This window comes from Poeciliopsis prolifica, unplaced genomic scaffold (genome assembly GCF_027474105.1).
Source record: "Poeciliopsis prolifica strain line A6 unplaced genomic scaffold, Auburn_PproV2 SCAFFOLD031, whole genome shotgun sequence".
Classification (NCBI taxonomy): domain Eukaryota; kingdom Metazoa; phylum Chordata; class Actinopteri; order Cyprinodontiformes; family Poeciliidae; genus Poeciliopsis; species Poeciliopsis prolifica.
Window position 1 is genome coordinate 3142674 of NW_026562406.1, and position 21227 is coordinate 3163900.

The 21227-nt window shown below is 40.0% G+C and overlaps 1 protein-coding gene across 1 annotated transcript in view; it reads left to right on the forward strand.

Annotated features, from left to right (window-relative positions):
• galnt9 (polypeptide N-acetylgalactosaminyltransferase 9) overlaps window positions 1–21227 on the forward strand; it is a 102275-nt gene that overhangs the window by 78843 nt on the left and 2205 nt on the right. Inside the window, exons 7-9 of the mRNA XM_055050575.1 lie at window positions 10592–10777; window positions 12773–12910; window positions 16948–17043. Of these exons, the coding sequence (XP_054906550.1) occupies window positions 10592–10777; window positions 12773–12910; window positions 16948–17043 (420 nt within the window). The remainder of the gene's footprint in view (window positions 1–10591; window positions 10778–12772; window positions 12911–16947; window positions 17044–21227) is intronic.

Consider the following 21227-nt stretch of genomic DNA (forward strand, 5'->3'; position numbering starts at 1 on the left):
TGTTACTTCCACGCCAAACACACCTGGATTGCTTGCTGGCCAGACTTGCAACACGCAAGTATTCTCCTCAGTACTCGCCGTCAATAAAGTGTACTTGACGTTAACTATGGCGCTGAATATCGCTCGACTGTTTGTCTCTTTCGATGCCTGCATCATTTAGCGGCTGAATCAATCTGCTGGTCTCTAATGGACTCAGCGTTGCTTACTCAGACGCTCGCTTACTGTATGTACCGACATGAATCTGTGTCCAGGAGCAGGGACAAATGAAAATAGATGTAGCTGTAGAGGAGAGGGATCAGGTTTTGTTTGAGGAATTACTGCGGCTGCCGAAAGGACTTAATGCGAACATATGGCGAGGCGGAGCAGTTCTGCATATGCTTTTGTTGTGCGGCGGAATTTGTTTTGGGGGTTTTATTCAAGCCACTAACATTGTCAACCATGCATTAATGAGCGCCGTGCATGCATAATTCACAAATTATATTGTCTTGCTGTCTGTTCGAGGCCTGCTGATCCAAGCGATATGCATGAATTACACCACGTCGGATTCCGTGTTTTGGAAAGCGTGTTTTATGCGTTTCTGCTTTATAATGACATGCGACCTCTGTTGGGAAACAAATGGAGTCTGAAGCATACGCCTCAGAGTGTGGCGCCTTGGTTCAAGACCAAATGAACATTTCTAAAATAATGGCCTAAGTCTCTTTTGTTTTTTGCCACAATCATCTTTTGGCATAAAATGACTTGGGTCATTAATTTAGGAAGGTCCCAGTATGTAATTAGACATATTCCTTCAATGCGAACCTATTTTTAACGTGACTATAGAAACTTCATCCTTATCTTGAAGACATAACTTTAGGCAGTAGGTGAAAATGTTCAATAAATCTGATGAAGACAACTGAATTATTTACACTGCTCTGACAAATCTCTTTCAGAAGGCCGCGTAGTAACTATGAACAAACAATTGAGAGGCAGCCTCGCCTGTTTCACTTATCGGCCGAGCATCAGAAAGGCTGTCCACATCATGAACTCTTTCGGATGTCAGAAACTTTGGCTGAAAACTTGAAGTGTTCTGAAAGCGCGCAAACATTTGAAGAGCACTTGCTTGCAGTGGTTTAGCTGCACTAGTAGACTGCAAGGCATATCAAAGGCGAAGGGCAGCGACGAGGTGGAATTAGCTTTTGACAGGCACAGTTAAAAGGGCCTCCATATCCATCACTCTTTTCTCCCCACTCCCACTGTAGACGTATGAACAGGAAAAAAGGGGGGAAAATGTACGATACGGAGTGATGGATCATGTGGACTTCCTCTTATCCCGCCGCACAAAGGAGCGCAGGGGGTCGGGGTGGAGGCTCTGATCCAGAACGCTCTCTGATGATGCATCACTCATCTTCCCATCAGATTTTAGAGGACGGAAGAGGTTGAGCCGAGCGTGCTGGCATTTCGGCTCAAAGAGTTATCTAACGCTATTTATTTTTCCTTTTTTCTTTTTTTTTTTTTGTGGCAAGCCAACAGCTATTCATCAGCAAACAGATGCTCAGTCTTCGATGAGAAGACTGAGTCCGCTCTCTCCGGTGTGCGTTCTGAAACCAGAACTGACAAAAAGTGTTATACTGTTGAAGAATAGTGCTTGTTTCTTCCACATTATCCTTGTCCTTTTACATTATCCTCACCATTATTGAGGCCAGAATGTCTTATTGATGGCATCCCATTTGTCCTTTGAATTGTAGCCTATGAGAGTTGACAAGTTCTTTCATTTTTACCACCCTAGGTGCAAGTTGCATCAATAAGTAGTCAGTCTCAAGACCAAAACCAACTACTACAACAGCTGACTGGCATCTCAAAAGCTCTAATAACACCAGAACTACACGTCCTAGAAGTGTTGAAAAGGATGGCCAAAGAACATAGAGAGAAATTCAAGCCATCTCTTTCATTAATGGTAAATAACCACATCACCGACTCCAATACCAGGTTTTCACAACATTCTGTTGCTGCTGTGAACTCTGTTTAACCAGGAACTTGGTGCACATCAACTTTAACACGCAAGGCTCTGACATGGCACTGTGTTTCCTGACATGCTGGATTTTACATTGATCGTCTCTGCAGCTAGATTAGACCCTTATGCTGCAATCAGAGCAGTGGTGTGAGGCGATGTACTAAGAGCATTACGTTTATATCATTTAGACCAGAGTGAGCATGGTCAGGTTGGTGCGACGCCTGTACGGCACTCCTTTTTTCAAAATCTTCAGTAGATAGGTGGGTCGATGCCAGAGGAGAAACTGCCACTGTTCCTACCAGGCTCCTTTAGGCAGTCGGTACGCGACAGATGCTGCATTCTGCCGCCATAATAATGAGGCTCCACGGTCTCACAGCTGATTCTAACTGTACTCTCATAACAGGAAAATCTCATGCTCCATGACGCGTAATTGGGAGCGCAGCGCGTTCTTGATGCATCCCAGAAGGCATCTTTAAGACTCTGCGGAGACTATCTACATTCTGACTGAGTGTAGAGTCACGGTGCATTCTAAGTCCAGTGCGAAGGGAATCTTATTAAAGAGTCGGCGTGCCACAAAAAGAAATGCCTTGAGAGTGAAAACGTTTCTCTCTTTTACAGTTATGAACTTGCAGGGAAATCTGATCTTTAGCGTGTGCATGTAGGCATGTTCACGTCGGAGCAAAATGAGCGACCTTGAGTGTAATTTGGCAGATTCTTGGATATGTCACACCATGCGAATCTTTGATATATTCTTACACATAAAGCCAAAAGCACTGAAAGGACTGTTTTAAAAAGAAGAATTTGTGACGGTGTGTAGAAATGTGTGGCTGTTTTGTGACTGGCTCAGGATTTTGTACCTTGAAATTAGATCGGCGTGATCAAGCTTTGCTTAAGGCCAGCAGAGCTAATTAAAAAAGAAATGACAGGTAACTTTCAGATGTTTCAATATTTGCTGTCTCCTCCTTGTTTCTCAGCAAATATATACCAATGAAAGTTGACTATGATGTATCCAGTGAGGGCCCTGTAGAGCCCCCTGTCTTCATAAAAAGATGTGTAGGTAGTCTGCACCTTCATCAGCATTTTGTGAACTAGTGAAGACTTTTTCACTAGTTTCACTCGTAAAATTCCCCAGATGCAACTCTGTGCACACAAGTTATTATCTCAAGGGGACACATCAAATGAGTTAGTCACTTTCTTCTAAGTTAATTGTTTTTTTTTTGTTTGTTTCTTTCTTTTTTTCTTGAGCTTCAGGGAAGTTGTGGGTGCAGGTCTGCCTTGAAATCAATAATCCAATCGTCAAAATTGAAAAGTAATTGATACTGTGGCGCGCTGGAAGTGCAAAAATAATGACTGATTGGTAGACTGCCATTAGAGGGGCAGCTTTCCTGGTTTCCAGCCTCAAATCTATTTGTGACTTTTCCCTAAGTAAAAACTAATGATATGTTAATGCTTTTAATTGTCTAAAGCGCAAATACCTTCCATTATCTTATCTAAATAACTTTCCTTCACCACTCTGCCGTTTCCCTGCTGTTTTTAGCTGAGCTCTGAGTTTTAATCTGTTAATTGCTTTTGGTGAATATTTATCACTTGGGGGGAAAAAAAGTCCTTCAAGTTCAGTTTTTTCTGACATAACTGTCTTTGAAAATGATGTTGCGATTGCAATCCAAGATGGTGGCATTTTGACCTCGGCTTTGGGAAAGGCAGCTTTAGAAAGTAAGCAATTTTTCTGGAAGTATTTACCATGTCTTGATAATTGTTAAAAAAGAAAAGTAGATTGTGGAAAATGTTTGCTCATCTATGTTTGCTCATAACCATGGACTGTTTTCCCCCCTGGCGTCTGGAAGAAGGTTCCGCAGCATCTTGTGCAGAACAACCAGACTACTGAACAGTTTCTTCCCCCGGGCCTTCAGACTGCTTAACGCCACATAACATCCCTCCACACACATTCACAAACCAAATCACCCCCCCATGGACATGGTCAATACATGCACTTTAGTTTAGTTATGTTCACAACACTGAACCTGTGTATTCTATGGCACTTGTATTGTATTTATTTATTTATTGTGTAGTATAAGGTTTTAGCTCTGTTACACTGGTAGCCAAGTAACGACATTTCGTTGTCAAGATTCACCTTGTGTTTTTTTTTGTACAATGACAATAAAGGAAGTCTAAGTCTAAGTCTATATTTTTTTTCAGTAACCAATTGTCTAAAAAATTTTCTCTATCTCTATCGCTCTATCTTTCTTTCTGTCTTTCCTTGTCTGCCCTCTTTTTTTCTTCCTTTTGTCCCTTTTTAGAGTTAATGGTTTTGCTGGCTTTTAAACACTGAATCTATTCTCATTAAATTCACAGTAACTTCTTTTTTGACACACTATATGTGCATGGCATCAGACAGAGACTCAAAATTCTGAAAACCTTATTGAAAGTGTTGAAATTTGACATGCAACCTTTTTTATATGGTGCTATGTAAATATCACAGCAGTTCTGTTTTTTCTTTTGTATGTGCTTGGGTAATAGTTGGGACTAAAATAGTGATCTTAGGACGCCTGATTGGAAAGAACAGCCATCATGAATGTGTTCTCCAAAATTGAGCCCCTGGATTAATGCGAATGCACGGCCCGTTCTGAATGCATTAGTCATGCCTCTAGATGACTATTTGGCCAGCCTTTCAAATGTTGCTTACTGACAAAATGAGCCAGCCACTCGAAATGTTCACAAGATGAAACTGAAGCTGTTACTGAAGGGTCAGCAGCGGGTGACACCTCTGCAACACAGTGGTGGAAAAAGCAAACCTAACGGATCCACGCTGTTTCTAAATAATACATCCGCCTCAGAGAAATAAACTTTATTGTCTGAAGTGAAGCAGCGAGAGAAACTGTCTGCATTTTTACGTTTGCAGGATGCAGGCGCATTGCTGAAAACGGCTTGAATCTGTGCGACAGCTGGGGCTTGTGTTTGACGCAGAATCCTATCTTTGACATTTCATCACACCTACCTGCATCTGTCTGTTGCTGAGTCGCATTAGTCACCGAGCGGTGAACTCCAGCTGACCCTCGACTGTCAACACACTCATTTGGGAGATCCTGAAGTGTCTATTTGTCACCAGAGGATACAGCTTTTAACCCTGTGTGTCAAACATGTCAGCCGTCCCTGTCGGACGGAGCATGCTACGAAATGTGTATGAGCTCATCACAACCTTTCATCATCTCAGTCCGGATTCTTGGCTCCTTGTTGCCGCACTATGTTTTTCATTTGACCACTTATGGGGAAAAAAATGAACAGTTTCCAAACAAAAAAAAAGGTTTGACTGCTGAGATAACTATTAAACCTTTGGTTTATTTGGCATTAAACTCAGACTAAATAGGAGAGCAAGCTCCACTTCCAAAACTTCTTAGACACACACACACAAATACAGTTTGTCTGAACCCTGTGGGGTTATTCCAGTCTGGGCTCGAAGATAAGAGACTGTCTACTGTTTCACTGCAGGGATGTTTTTCACATCCTTTTGAAGAAGTTTAATTCATATAGTTATTTGTTTCTTTTTTGGTTTGTTTCTTTACGTCGTTTCTTACGTCGTTGAATTCAACAGGCACTCGTCACACTGTTTTACCAAATACATTTAGCTTTACACAACCACAAACATGGGCATGTTTACAGTTTAAAGCTTTTACGCTGATGTTTTCCAGAGCCTTTTGGAGCTTATTTGGCAAAATGGTCCACCAGCAATTAACTAACCATATGTACACAGACAATTAAATTAGATTAGCGACTGCATTCCCACCACATCAAAGATCTCTGTGTTAAGTGTTTCCACTTAATGATGCAGGCTGCAATTAGATGAAGGGTCACCTCCAAATGGACTTTGCAAAAATGCAGACCAGAGGACCTCCGTGTGGGATGTCACGAGAGGCTGCAGATTAAAGCATTTTCATCTGGTGTTCATATTTGTTGTTGTTTTAATGATGTCCGGAATATTAAAAGCGACAGACAGCTCCCTGGGCTTGTGTTGCACCAAAGAAAGATCCTCCCACTCTAACGAGTAAATGCAGACGTCCTAAAAGGACTGTTTTTAAATGTATGTAAGCAAAAAATTTAATTATCAGATGTGGATATTTTATTTTCAGTTGTAAGCACAGCAGCTAATAGTTAATGAATTATTATAAAAGAGGTACAGTGATACTTACAAGTTTTTAAATGCTGCTTCTGGGCATAATTGTCTTCAGTTCATTTGAATCCTTACGTTTTCAGGTCTATGTTCAGGCTTTAATGCTGATATTCAGATAACCATAATTCCTCCCTCTATCTAATATTTGGATATATGTTCATTCTCAAGTTGCCAAGAAATGATATACATTTGTAACTATCAATACGCTTTTGCTATTACTATATTTGAATATTTGAACATCCTAACAGTAGAGCTAGAAACCATTTAAGTTGGTTGTTTTTCTGGCATGGGCTTGATTGTTGAGTCCAGTCCAGTCCGCATGCTTAATGTTAGCCTTTGTCATCTAATCCAGAACGAGTTTTGATGTGACTTTTAATTAATTGTCTTGTTTGAATGCCTAACCAGGAGACGATTGTATCGGAAATGTGTCTTATAAGGAAGTTCTAGTCATGACTGGCAGCAGCCCAGAGTTTACAGAACCTTCACATCTAAACTGATAAAGTTAACATCATCATAAATAAAATAAAATATTCCTCGATTAAATCATTTACCTTAACAACATTCCCTGACAACAGCACCTGTAAGTCAATTTTTTCTGAAAACATTTCTTTCCCAGATTGTTTCAGACTTCAGGCACCAAAAGTGAAAAGTAAGTTCTCACAACAAAGAGAATATTGTCTGGTGGACTTTTTTTTTTCTATGTAGGCCAACAAAGACAAAGGGAGAAGTCCAAGTCAAGGCCTTATAAATAAAAATAAAAATGAACTTGGTTAGTATGATGAGGAACCAGCTTGGAACCTGTCACAAAATCAAAGCTGCTAAAACATCACTGCCACCTAAAAGCTCACAGGAATTAAAAATCCTAGAATATAAAACACTATGCTGACAGTTTGCTGAGCTCATATGTATTGTGAGTTTTTTGAGCTGAGGAAAGGTTTCATCACCATCCTTCACAACAGTCTCTATTCCCTGCGAACATTCTCGCAGCAACTTATCGAGTGTTTAAACTCTGAGGGAAATGCGCCTTCGCCTCCACGAACCTCCTGACCTGTTCTGTTGCTGGCACGTTTGATTAACTTTCCTCACACATCCAACCCGAATCAGGGTCACGAAGGTCACGGAGCAGACAGATATCTGTAACAATAACGCTTCACTCCAGTCTAATATGGGTTTGAAGTAAGCAGGGAAAATTCAGAGGATTGAAGAATCTGAAGGCCAGAAGGTTGAACAACAGGAATTGAAACTGTTTAACAAAAAAAAAAAAAAAACCTTACTGAAATTTTTGTGCTGCACATTTTTCCTGCTTCTGTCCCATCATTAACTTTGATGGCGAAATGCTTCCTAATATGTCACATCCACTAATCAGTAGTCACTTCATCTGTTGGGGGTCATAATGATATGCCTGATTGAGGTACATTGTAAAACACTTTATAATACATACTTTATTTGCAGGACATGATTATGAAGTGGAATCTTTATATGTTGTAAAAAAATAAATAAATAAATAAATAAATCATCGTGAGCACAGCCTATTTAAATTTTTATAGCTTGAACATGAATAAGATGATAATTGCTCTTTAATTTTTATTCAGTAAAACAAATTGAGGCCTAATTTGATTCAAACAAACCATTTACAGTTTGGCACGCGTCGTTTCCTGACAGGTTCCCCCGACCCTGGAGAATAGTTCTGGAGGGTATCGATCTGCAATTTTCTTTAAGTGCCAACTGCTAACTGTGATTATGCATATCCACATTTACAATTATCCACGAGTGGCGCGTGCATATATCCATACCCAGTCACCGCATACACTTCCACACTACACTCCTGCTATTGATTTTTTTTTTTTACACAGCAAACAGAGGGGCTGGGGCTATAGAGAGAGCATTACACAGCCAAGGGTTGTTGCCAAGGGAGACCAAGGAGCTGCAGCGACTTAAAAAAGAAAAGAAAAAAAAAAAGAAGAAGAAAATAGCACGGTACCAGCGTCCACGAAAAAGGCACTGATCGCCAAGCCTTATGTGGCGAGGGAACTGCATCACGGGCGGAAGAAAAATGGATAAACTGAACTCAAAAAGCACTAATGGATTTTCTTTAGACCGGGGTCATGGCGGTAGATCAGCGGTGAAGATGAGGGGGTTTGTCGGTCAATAGAGGTGTCACGGCTCGGGTCATTCCTCTCAGACTCCTTCACTGCTGATACAGACGGTTTCAGGGAGTGAACAACAGCGTAGATACGTCGGATGGATTTTTACTAACACAACAAATGCATACAAGGGCACCTGCCTCCTTGAGCATGACACAAATATCATATATATATATATATATATATATATATATATATATATATATATATATATATATATATATATATATATATATATATATATATATATATATATATATATATAAAGAAAGAAACACTAATGTTTTATCTATCCCACAAAACTTCAACAAAGTACATTAAAGCAAGAAAATGTGCTTTGGGGTATGAAAAGTTTTGCAAAATTAAACATTTAAACAGATGCATCAAAGGGATCACAACAGAAGAAACTGTTCATTAGTATAATTAGAAGTTGCGAAAGACTGACTTAAGCGTCTCACGCCATTATAAGTATTTATGTGGCAACAAATTAAATTGTTTTAAAAGTGACAAATATAGGAACCTAAGACACTGCAACTGACTCAAAGATATCTGTGAGGTACAAAGCCTGATATTTCTGGTTCGGTTGCGCTGCAAAGGTCCATCGTTATAGCCGTCAGGATGGTATGAGTGAGTCACCGTGTTTCGCTGGATGACAGTTCCTTTGTTAAAATGTAAATGGGCGCTGATTCTGAATCGGTTCCACGTTTGCTGCTTTACGGCCAAAAATATTCCCCACGGGAAAAGAAAGGCACCAGTTGAGCTTTGACGTGTACCTGTACAAACAAAACTTCAGCTTCGTCCTTCTCGCGTCCAAGCGTGATTGTTTGCCGTCACGCAGCCGAAACAGGAAGCTGTCGTTGGCCTTTCCGATCATTAAATAAATGCTGCCGGTTCGGCACGGGGCTTCTTTCCCTTTTCCTCAGGTAGTTGGAGAAAATAGTTTCCCGGCGATATTCTCCTTAAACAGTGTGCAGCGTGTTTCATTTTGGGGGTCATGGAGATGTTAATGAATGGCAGCATCTGTTGCACATTGCGGTGATAATCATTAGGGCACAGTGGGTGATGGGGAGGCGGCGGTAGTTCGTGTAGCTGTAAGAACATTAACATACGCTTGGGCCTTATGGCGGCACTGTGTCAGGATGCAGCTGCTGCGTCTCTTTACCCCAGCATGATGCGCATTCCCAGACAGGCAGGCTTTATTTCAAGAAAGGGCCCTGCCTTGACAGAGTTATTTTTTCTTTTATCTTTTTTTTTTTTTTTTTTTACATGGCTTTGAGAAATGACTTTTCTGCTTCGCCACCCTGAGCATGTAGTCGGGGATCACAACATCCCTCAGACTACAATCAATTACTCCTCTCTGTGCTGACTGATGCTTTTAAAAGTGACATTTATGCAGTGCCTGGTTTCTTATATAACCCTCTGTGCCATACGCTCGTCGTTGTAGGGATTTCTGTTTGTCACTGGTAACTCGCTCAGGACTGGGACTTGGAGCTTTAAGGTGGGTTTTATAAAACATCCATCCTGCTTTTTCACTCACTTCAAATAAGTTCAGATAAGAATCACAGCAGCAATGGTTAAGCCATAACGATGACAGTACTACCGCTTTTAATAATGTTGGCAATTATAATAAACTGATGACAGTTTTAATTATAAATGGGCTGTAACTTCAGAAGTGTCATCAAGTTGCTCTATGAGATAAAGTCATTATTTCCCAGCTGTTTGCTGCACCAGATGAAAGATGAACGGTGACAAAGTGTCTGCTCCTGCTTGGCCTTGTAGGGTGTAGTGGTGGACTGGTGCCTTTCTCCAGCGGTCATAATTTAAGACAAGAGCACTGCCAATCAAGCTTGTATAAGTGCTGCTCACACTTTTCCCCGTTCTCTCCACTAAAGCTAGTTATCATGGCCGCCGTGTCGATGGATAAATGGTTTTTCTGGAACAATCAGTTGCTTCTCCACTATTAGCACAGCTGCATGAGCTTGATTGACAGCGCCAAGACCTTCCACTTGGTTCTGATTGGTCGTGTCTGACATGGGAGCGGTAAATTTCTCCAGAAGGCAAAAGTAGCACAGAAAGAAGTTTTTTTATTTGTTTGTTTGTTTGTTTATTTGTAAATCACTTTTTTTTGTTCACACAGATTATCTTGGTCTGATTCAAATTGTTTTGTTTGATGGTTTAAATTACATTTATTGTGAGAAAAGGGCAAAACACTAATACTTGCAGTTGCAGTGCAAACGTCAATGCGGACCACCACATTTGATGAAAACACAACTTCCTCTCTGTGGCGTCTAGGTATGGCAGTGCGGGGGCAGCATGGAGGTCCTGCCGTGCGCCAGGGTCGCCCACATCGAGCGCACCAAGAAGCCCTACAACAACGACATCGACTACTACGCCAAACGCAACGCCCTGAGAGCGGCGGAGGTGTGGATGGATGAATACAAATCCCACGTCTACATGGCCTGGAACATTCCCATGAACGTGAGCCTCTCTTCACTCCGCGCTTTAATCACTATGCGAACAAGTGAGAATGAACCTCTCACTTGTTCAGTCAAACCTGCAGGCCAGGTGAGACGCTGATCAATCAAAATTCAAAATTCAGATTTCATCCTGCGTGGCCTTCACACTGGCAGTGGGCCGAGTGAAGGGAAAGAAGAACTGAGTCAGACGAGAGGAGCACTAAGTAAAGAGAAAACAAGCCTCATGTCAGTTTTGTATAATTGCCTTTAAGAGTCTGCTGAGATGGGCTGCAAACGACTAAACAGCAGCTTTTATTAACGGAGAGTTTAATATTGAATTCTGATTCCCTCCTTCTGCGCTGAGGAGATGCTTATGAATGAAGGACAGCTCAAATCTCAAAATGCTTCTTAAAACAACGTGTTATTTCTGAAAATTTTAGTCATATATAGCTACTATATTCATATGCATGTACACTCTTCTAAAATGAAACCACATCAAATCCAGAACAGAATCAGCAGATTCCAGCAGGAGCAGTGGAGATACATACGGGGAGACTAAAAGGTGGCAGGTGACGAACTAGCCATTACCGAACTCAGTGGCATGGCATGTTATTACCCCAGCTGTCCTGTGGCGGGGAGTTATTTTGTGTACTGTAAAGGCCTAATGCTACGATTATTTCATCAAACCCCCTCCAAAGTCCCCCATACACACTCACAGACCCTTGTTATTGTCTGAGGTGCCTGCTGAGAGCACAATTGCTTTGAATGGAGAAGGCTTTATGATTCGCCACAGTGGGCAGCCCTGAGTCCAAATACCAAACAGCAGCTCGGAGAATCTGAATGTGTGTGTTGGTGCTCCAGTAGCCGAGAAGCGAGTGGATATTTCGAACTGGAATTCATCATCGACACAGATTTGAAGCGGGCTTCGACGCTGGCCGCAGAAAAGGCTTTTCTTGGAAACGGCATGCGGTAGCAGATTTGTGCGTTGCTGTGTGTATCAATCTCTTTGTTTTAATACACACAGCTGTGCATCCTAACTGGACCTACACCAGGGCTGCACTCATCCACTTTTTCCCACTTCCAATACCGATACATATACCTGAGGTTTAGTATCGGCAGACATCAATCCGTCACAGAAAAGCAGAACTTAATTGACTAAAGACGTTTCATTTTTCTCAACGGGTTTAAATGCACTGAATTAAAAATTTATTCAGTTCTGCACTGGGGTTCTGTGCACCAGTGCAGAACACTTTAATGCACCATTAGCTTCACAAAGTTGGTCAAACATGTCAAAACAACTTTTATTTGTTCAGTGAGTGCAAACAGTAGTATAAAAGCCAGTGTAAAGTAAATGATAAAGATATTGAAACTGACAAAAACAATAGGTTGATTATATTGGCCAAACATAGTCAAAAATAAACTGCAACAAATCTTCTTTTCACTGGTTCAGAAAGTGCAATTAGGGATTCTAAAAATATTGTAAAAATAAATAATGAAGCATGACGTTGCTCAGAGCACAAACATGGAAATGTTTGGGTATCACCGATACCCAATGTAGAATTATTTTTATATTCTGGACTTGTACAGATATTGATTTTGGATTGGTGCACAATGCATTTATTTCCATATGAGTCCACATTAATGCAGCACATATTGATATGCATACAGCGTGTGTGTCAGAATTAGGCCCGAGGCATTTCAGCTACTGGGCCTTCTCCCCAGTCAATTCGGAGACCGTCCTCTATAAAGCTATCTGGACGTGAGCGCTCATAATCAAGCAGCTGATTAGGATCTGCTAAGTACAGATCATGTCTAATGGAGAAACAATGAAGGTCTTACATGACGAAGGCATCTGTCTGTGTCTTGCCTAAATGCTAATGGCATCTTTTCAACGCTGTATAACTCTTCCTTTCCTGCAGAAGATTCTGCTGTACTGTGTGTTGCACCTGACTTTTTAATTATTTTTTTTTTATTCTTTGTCCTCTCTTTGTCTTTGCTTTGTGCCACATGCTGACAGAACCCGGGAGTTGATTTTGGCGATGTCTCAGAGCGCGTGGCCTTAAGGAAAAGGATGCAATGTCGAAGCTTTCGCTGGTACCTGGAGCACGTCTACCCGGAGATGCGGATCTACAACAACACCATCACATATGGCGAGGTGAGAAGGTCGCTTGCTAAAGGAATTATTGGATATGAACTGAATGTTTAATTAAGCATAACATAAGCTGTGATTCTGTTGCAGGTGATGTAATAACAGGGAGATGTTTTTAAAGAGGATGCTAAAAGAAAGGTGGATAGTTTGATTCAGCAAATGATCAATAATGAAAATGAGCTCTTCAGAGGCTTTTTTGTGTGATTTTCCTTTTAAAGCAAGATTTCTTGGGAAAAAAAAAACATGTTTGAACCCACCAAGCTATCAGTCAAGGTCACAGTGCTGCTGAATGCCTAAAACATTTGAAAATTTTGTCTGAGGTCCTTAAATCACCTGTCTATTGCCTTCCTGTGCAATTCTGTGCAAAAAAAAAAAAAAACTTTCGCTTCCAGCACCGTCTGGTCTTTCTCCCCATGACTCAGATTCTCTTTTTTTCCGGACCAGACAGCAAACAGAAGGGGAAGATGTTAACAATGACGTTGATTTCTTCACTGTTTTAGAATTACAGCCTGTCTGTAGATTTAGCAATGGCAGCATGTTGACCTCGCTTCCAAATATTGAGGTAACATTAACGGCCGTCTCGTTCGGATCAGCACTTCTCTCTCCGCAGTGGAGGATGGTTGTTTACAGCTCGGGCAATTTCCGGTAAGCTTCATAGCGTTGAACTGCCGCATTACATGCAAAATTATCTTTAGCTGTCAGTACTTTAAATCACCAGTGCTGTTTGATTTCCAATCTTTAAAGAACCAACGTGCTCCTCGGACATGAGACAGGTCGGATCAGATATTTGTGAAGAAGAGACTCTGATCATGATATTTCTTTGTTCCATAAATTCAACAAGGTGTCAGAACCACAAGGTTTGATTCATATCGACATGATAGTATCACACACCTGAGGCAGATTTGTTGACCAAGGAAAAGAAAATCTTGCAAAAAAGAAGAAAAACCTGTAAGGGGGAAAATATTTTTTCACAATATCACGTAGCTGGAGAGTTTTTGACATGCAAGAAGGAGTTGATGAGTTTCACTATTAGAATGTAAGGTGAAGTGGAAATGTTCCCCAATTTGCCAAACCAGAAAGTCTTACTACTGCTTCACCCTGCCAATAATAGATCACATAAAGAACCGAGGCATCCCTGTACCTTTGTGGGGAAACTAATCAAACATAACCTTTTTAAATAAAGCAGTAATCAACAAAGGCATTGACCGGCGAGACAATATGACACCGACAGGCCAAATGCCTTGTCCTCAACCTCTCACATGACAGACAAACACCAGGACTCCAGTGTTTCAGATTTAGGGTGAATTTCTTTAACAGAACAACATCACTACACAAAATTGGATGCAATTTCCCTATAATGAGTTTTAATTAAACACTTATTAGTTTTCCATTCCAGCTTGATTGTCTTGTGTCTGCTTAAGCACCCGGCACAGTTGGGGGGGAAAGAAGCATTTTACAATGGCAGACTGGAGAATTGAGCAAACTCCTGAGTCCGACGTCTTTTTCAGACATGTTGAAACGCGGCATTTTGTAACCCGCATCCATTTTGAATATGGCATAAACTCTGAGGGGGAAAAAAAATCAGAAGGTCTAACCATGTCAGCAGGAGTCGAGATTGTATTCATCAAAGTATGGGGCGATTCACACTGTCCTTTGTTTCCTCCGCCGCCTGTTTTTTTTTTTTTTTTTTTGTGCTCCAGTACCTGGCTAATGGATTTCTCAGGGTGGCGTCCTCTCAAGTGGCACTATTTCAGATCTGTCGGCACGCTGGGAAGCGGTCGCCTCGCCTCGCAGAGCCACACAGCGGCTGCGGCAGACCCGTGTCCCATCTGTCACCGAGCATCAGCACCTCGCTGCACTCAGCCGTGCCGTCCAGGCCGGCCGGGTGGAACCTTCCCCCGACCACAGCCACATGATGGATGCATCGCAACCTTGAAATGAAGCCATACACATTCAAATCACAGCGAACTGAAGCCCACAGTAAATGCACACCATCATCTCGCCTGGAGGAGAGAGCGAGACAGAACTGGGACTGGTCACTGCATGATAACATCCTGTCACGGCCGGGCCTTCGGGATGACTTGAAGCCTTGTGACGGCTGTGTGAATAAGCCATCGTGGACCTACAGGAAGCAGGAAATGTCAGAAATAGACAATGGATCGGCCTGCAGCAGCATATTAATGTAAACGGACAGCTAAATTATAAAATGCATTGATGGTCACTGAAGGATGTTTTTACTCTAAAGATGTTCATAAATTGGCTTTCACGGTTTTTCCACCCGGCAATTTGTTATGTTTTGTTTTGGGGGTTTTTTGATCGTTTTCTGATTAGCATCGGTTCGCCAACTTCAACGTAGACAGAGGTTGCAAAAAAGTATGACATCATATGTCATGGCACACTAATGATAACACTGAAGGAGCAGCAGGAATGCCTGCAAAACATAAGAATATTTGTGTTGCATTCAACACAGGACAAACAAAGCTTCTGCCTCGTTCGTGCCTGGACTATAAGGAGTAGGGAGGCGAGTCGGTAGCTGGGAAAACAGCGATGCTGGCAGAAACTAGTTTAGGGTGACTTCTGATGAAACCAGATTGTCTTTGAGGTGACTGAGATTATGAACAGCTGGGATTAGCAGCCATTTTTAACCACAGACCTTTAGCAGGCCGCTTAAAGAACTACAGGTGAAGAGTTTCAGCATGAAAGTGGGACAAATCAAATTTGACCAGGGCTGAAAGTTTGTACATTAATCATTCCTAAAGCTGAATTTAATAGTACTTGAGCTTGGCCGTGTGTTCACGCTTTCGTCATTGTGCTTTTTCACAAAATATTGTATCAAATTTGGGGAAAGAAAATGTCATACTTTATCTTTGACATTTTTTCCTCTGAAAATCTTAGCATTTTTACTGGTGTGTAGCTTTTATAGCCACTCGACATATTGCATGTACTGTACATTATCTACATCTAACGAAACCCTTATAAGTGATTATTATTTACAATATTTCTTAGTATCTCTGGTTTGAAAGAACGGGATCTCCAAGAGTTAATTCAGGGTTTTTGAAGAGAAACTCTGTAAAAAGGAAGGAAGGATTTAATGTCAGACCTGCAGTAGAAACTCTCTTGCCATCTTTAATTATTATAAATCCAGATTAGTCGGTCCCAGAGGTTGAAGATAACAGCTAGTCCAAAGCAACAAAAAAAAAACACATCACAATACTTTATGAGTAACACATGTACAATCAGGACAAAATGTTTCAGCCAGAATACCTAATGAAAGATCATTTAGGCAGTGCAATAATTATCAAAATAACATTAATTTAAACTAGTATAAGTGTTTCACTCAGGAAGATGACTGCTAGCGCACCACCTTCTAGTTCTATTTCCCATATTTCTTTATTTTTTCTTTCTTTCTTTCTTTTTTTTCAAAAAAGCATCCACTTCTGAGTAAATGCTGCCCAGTGCAAAAATAAAAACACTTTTAGTATCCGTCTCTTGAACCGCTGTGACGTTTTTAAGGCTGGAGTTGTTTTTGATGCACGAATCCCTTTTAATCCCCTCCACTGCACCCTCCAGACTAGCCATTTGGGGACCAACTAATCTGGATTTATACTAAGTAAATTTCTCAGGTAACATTTTAGCTGCTTCTAACCTTTCAACAGAAGTTTACTTCAAAAAGTCGGGAGTATTCCCCTTTGGTCTCGCCAACATGAAACGCTGCCAAGGGTTGTTTTGATGTACATTCCCAGTAACTACACTGATTTAAGTTACTTAATTAACTTAAATCTAGATACATGTCTTCTTCTGTTTCATTTCCCCTGAGGTTAATATATAACTCAGTTTGCAAAAAAAAATAAAATCAATCATTCAGCTGAATGATGCAGAACAACAGTAAGTTGACAAGAACTATAATGAAACACTTTATTGGTGATTTCCAGGGTTAGCTCTGGGTGTTTTTCACTTTCCATATGCCCCGATTCTTTATCGACGGAGCCGGATCTGGATTCTTCCCCGTCAGTCAAAATGTCCCCTGTGGTTTTTCCTTCCAGGTGAGAAACAGTAAAGCCAGCGGCTACTGCCTGGACCAGGGCTCTGAGGACGACGACAAAGCCATCCTGTACCCGTGCCACGGCATGTCCTCCCAGGTCAGGGTGCTCTTCCTGCGTCGGTTGTTATGCGTTTGTGAAATTCATCATTCATAAAAAAAAAAAGAAAAGTCATTCAAAGCATCACTGTGCCATTGATTAAGAAGTTTTGCTTCAGTTTCAGATTTCATACTCCCTTGAAGAATATTTGACATAATTATTCTCCTCTTCATGCTTTATGGAGAGTGAAATCAAATTTGCTATTGGAAGTGGTGGCAGGAGAGAAGCGTGCGGCTTAAATAGTCTCTCTTTGCACGAGCGTGGACACCCACACGCGTCATCTGGTGAAGATTTTCACCGCGGAATAACACGTTTTCTTTAACAGGTGATCCAGCTGATAAGGAACTAAAATAAGTGATGTATGCAGAACTCTCATCCTTAGTTTCTATCTTCTACACATCTGTTAGTTCTTTTGGGGTTTTTTTTTTCGGATGCACAACTTCACAAATGCCACAGAATCCTATGTGCTTAAGTTTGCCATAGAGCAGAGGAGACGACTGTGGATCAGATCTTTGGTGCATAATCATGTTGTGATCCTGCAGAGGTTGTCAGAAACGCTGTGAGGTAAAGCTCTGATCTGAGGAATACTGAAGGTGTCTTTAAATCCTTTACATGCAGTTCACATAATCATACTGTGCAAGCTGAGAACGCATTATCGCTACAGCAGATTTATTTAAAAAAAAAAAGTAATTGCTTTTTTGCAGAGAATATTACATGTTGCAGGAAGCACATAAGTCCCCACTGCCAATGTCAGCGAGTATTTTTTTTTTAGAAATGTTACATGAATGAGCAAAGATTCACCTAAATAACAGATTAAAAACATTAAACATCTTTGTTGTTGAGCTCGTATGTCGTTTTATTAAAAAATACAGCAGCAAAAAGTCTTTTGAATTGAAAGTTAATAGGCAATATGACTTTGGATAAAAGTGCGATTAATTGAGATTAATTATTGAACCTGCAATTAACTTGATTGAAAAAAATGTCATTGATTCCAACCCCTACTTTTAAGATATTATTTTAAGATATAAGATTTAAGATGTTATATTAAACACTGTTCTATGGTTTTCTAGTCTTGCTGCCATGAGCAATCATTCATATTAGACGTGTTGTTCTGAATGACAAAACATTCCATGTAAAATAGTGTTCTACTAATATTTGAATGAACAAAATTTTATGATTGCAAGATTTTTGACTCTTCTGTTAATTTCTTGTGCCTTTTTTATTATTTATTTATTTTTATTTTTTTATCCAATATCTTATTTGTTATATTTTTTGCTATCATTTCCAAATCCAGCATGTTCCCTCACAAACTTTTGAACATCAGAAGGCTAAAGAAGCGACTTTACTGTCATGCGTTCTCTCTTGCAGGATATTATGATTTGAATATCCTGTCAAATTATAAACCACTGTGGGGTTTGTTTGAGTCAGTGCTGTTGACTCTAAACATCTAACTCTGAGATGTTTCCTTTAATTATGGTAACTCAACAAAGAAAACCAATACAAACAAATCATCTCAATGCTCTCTGACTCTGTTAATTCACATTGTGCTCTAAGCAGCAGTTGGCACCATTAGCAGTAATGGTGCTAATGGTGCAGTAATGGATCTTGAACTCCTAATTTGTGATTTTACAAAGATTCAAGCTCAGTAAACCGACGTTACACATCTTCTGCTTTATTATAAAACACCTTATTGGTCATGAAACGTTGAGTCTCCAACTCACAATGAACCACTGTTGTTAATGTAGTCAGCAACATATTCCCACCATTTGGCAGACAATTGAATGATACCGGTCATCGGATGATTTTTGGTGCATTTTTTCTTTAATTTCCGAACCTTAAGCTTGATTTTCTTGAAGTAGTCAAACATAAATCATGTTTTTAGAGGTAGACCAGTGAGTTGCACATCGTACTTTGTACAGCAGCTTAGAGCTCTGCAGCCTTTACACAACAAAAACATATTTGTACTCAGTTAAGCATATTGTCACCTTCTGAAAATATTGGCCAAAGATTTTGGTTTTGTTTTTTTCTAAGTCACCTTTTGGCAAAGAAAAAATAAGAGACAAAGCATTGGTGATTTTTCTTTTATTATTATTATTTCTGCAAAAAATGACTTAGGCCCTCATTTTAGGAAGGTGACAATATTAAAACTATCTTTGAGGCAGAATATGACGTCCTTTTGGAAAAAAGACTATTGTGATTTTTTGTTTTAAAATAAATAGACATAAGTTTTGCAGAAAGAGGGTTTGTTCACTTTCTCCTCACAGTGCTCTAGCACATACATTTACATGCACAAATATTGATGTAAAATGATCAAAAGTCCTGTAAGGACGTTCTGTAACAGACCTTAACTCATCTCATTTGAAACTCGGTTGCACACTGATCAGTTCAGTCCTATCATTTTACAATGCCAGCAGGTTTCAGGTTAAGTTACATACAGAGCAATTCGATCCAATTAGTTCCTCTTCAAAGAATGCATTATAAGTAGGGGCATGTGCTTATATCTGCACCACACTTCCTGAACATAAAACACACATTCGTCCGATGATGTTGTGCATTTCTGAAAAGTCCCTTCAAGTTGCCCTAATCAGAAGCTGGAGTGTTGAGATCGGGGCTCTGCGGGGGCCGCCCCATCTGCTTCAGGACTCCTGGTTGCTCTTGTAGCCGAGCAAAGTTATTTTTAACTCTGCCGTATGTTTGCAGACATTGTCACACTGAATTAGTGACTTTTGAATACACACAAAAGCTCCTTAATGGGACTGTACTATAAAGATTTGAAACATCCGAAAACCGAGACTTTTCACCGACTGACCAGAAGTCTAGGGGCAAACAGAGGTGAAAACTGACCTTCCTCAGAATACATGATATATTTTTGTGCTGCGAATAATATAATTCCAGATTCAATCGTTTATTGAATTGCAACCAAATAAAAAGCATTTTACTTAAAGATAGTAATGGAAACAGTATTGAAAATATTGGATAGTATTTGGAAACTCAAATAATCAGGTATAAATAAATGTCTGACAAACAAAAACCTTTTTTTTCTCTTTGTACTGTATGATGATACTTTGCAAATATGCTCAGGATGCAAATGAAACACTAACAATCTGGGGCACTTCAAGGGGAGAGAGTGTGAAAGAAGCATACCAAAAGATCCAGATGAGAAATGGATATGTGCTCAGCAAAAACTTTGCTTAGACACCAGAATAAATAAAAGCCAAACTAGATGTTTTTGTGTGTTTTTTTATTTATTTTTTTTTTTCAATTTATTAAGCAGAATCCAGCTCTGGTTGTTATGGAAATGCTGTTCATGCATTTTTTTTTTTTTTTTTATCTCTTACTTTCCCAACTTACATAACGCTCTTGACAAAAACATGCTTATTTTCTGGTATTAAATGGAGCTTTAGAAGAAGGCCATGACATAACATACCAACATATGTTAGCTATTGCATCTGTATGTTATTACATACATGTGTAATAGCATACATGTTCTGTATGTTGGTACAGAATATATTCTGTACTAACAGAATATTTTTTATATGTGATACATTTTGATATGAATAACAAATATTTTCAGACTGCTAACGCGGCTGTACAGATGTACATTTTGACACAAGAGGCCTTTCTGTTTTTTACATAATTGTGTTAAGGATGAAAAACAAAAAGTGAAATAATTATCATAAAGCATCAAAATAATATGGTGAAATAATATAACAATACGTAATGACAATTTCGACCCATGAACGTTTTTCTTTTCAAATTTAATTGGTGCGGTTTATATTCAGGTGCTCACTATAGTCCAGGAATTACGGTAAGTTTCGAGCCAACGGATGCGTCTGATTTAACAGGTTAGAAGAGTTTGAAATCCTGAAACAGAAGAGATCTGCACTGCAACTCAAACATGTCACACGTTTATCTTTATCAACTGCTTGGCTCAGACGTCAAAAGGAAAGCGGCGTGCGTGCGTGTGCGTGCGTGTATGTGTGCAATATCTGTTAACAGCTTATCAAAGGCAGAACCCAGAACGACTGCATGTTTGTCAATGTGATTAAACCAGTTCACACTTGGATAGGTGTCAAGTGTTTGTTTGCAGATTCACACTTTTTTTTTTTTTTTTTTTTTGAAAAGCTACAGAAGAGAATACACTGACTTATTCCTATATGCAGACTTCAGTCAGTCGGCCTTTT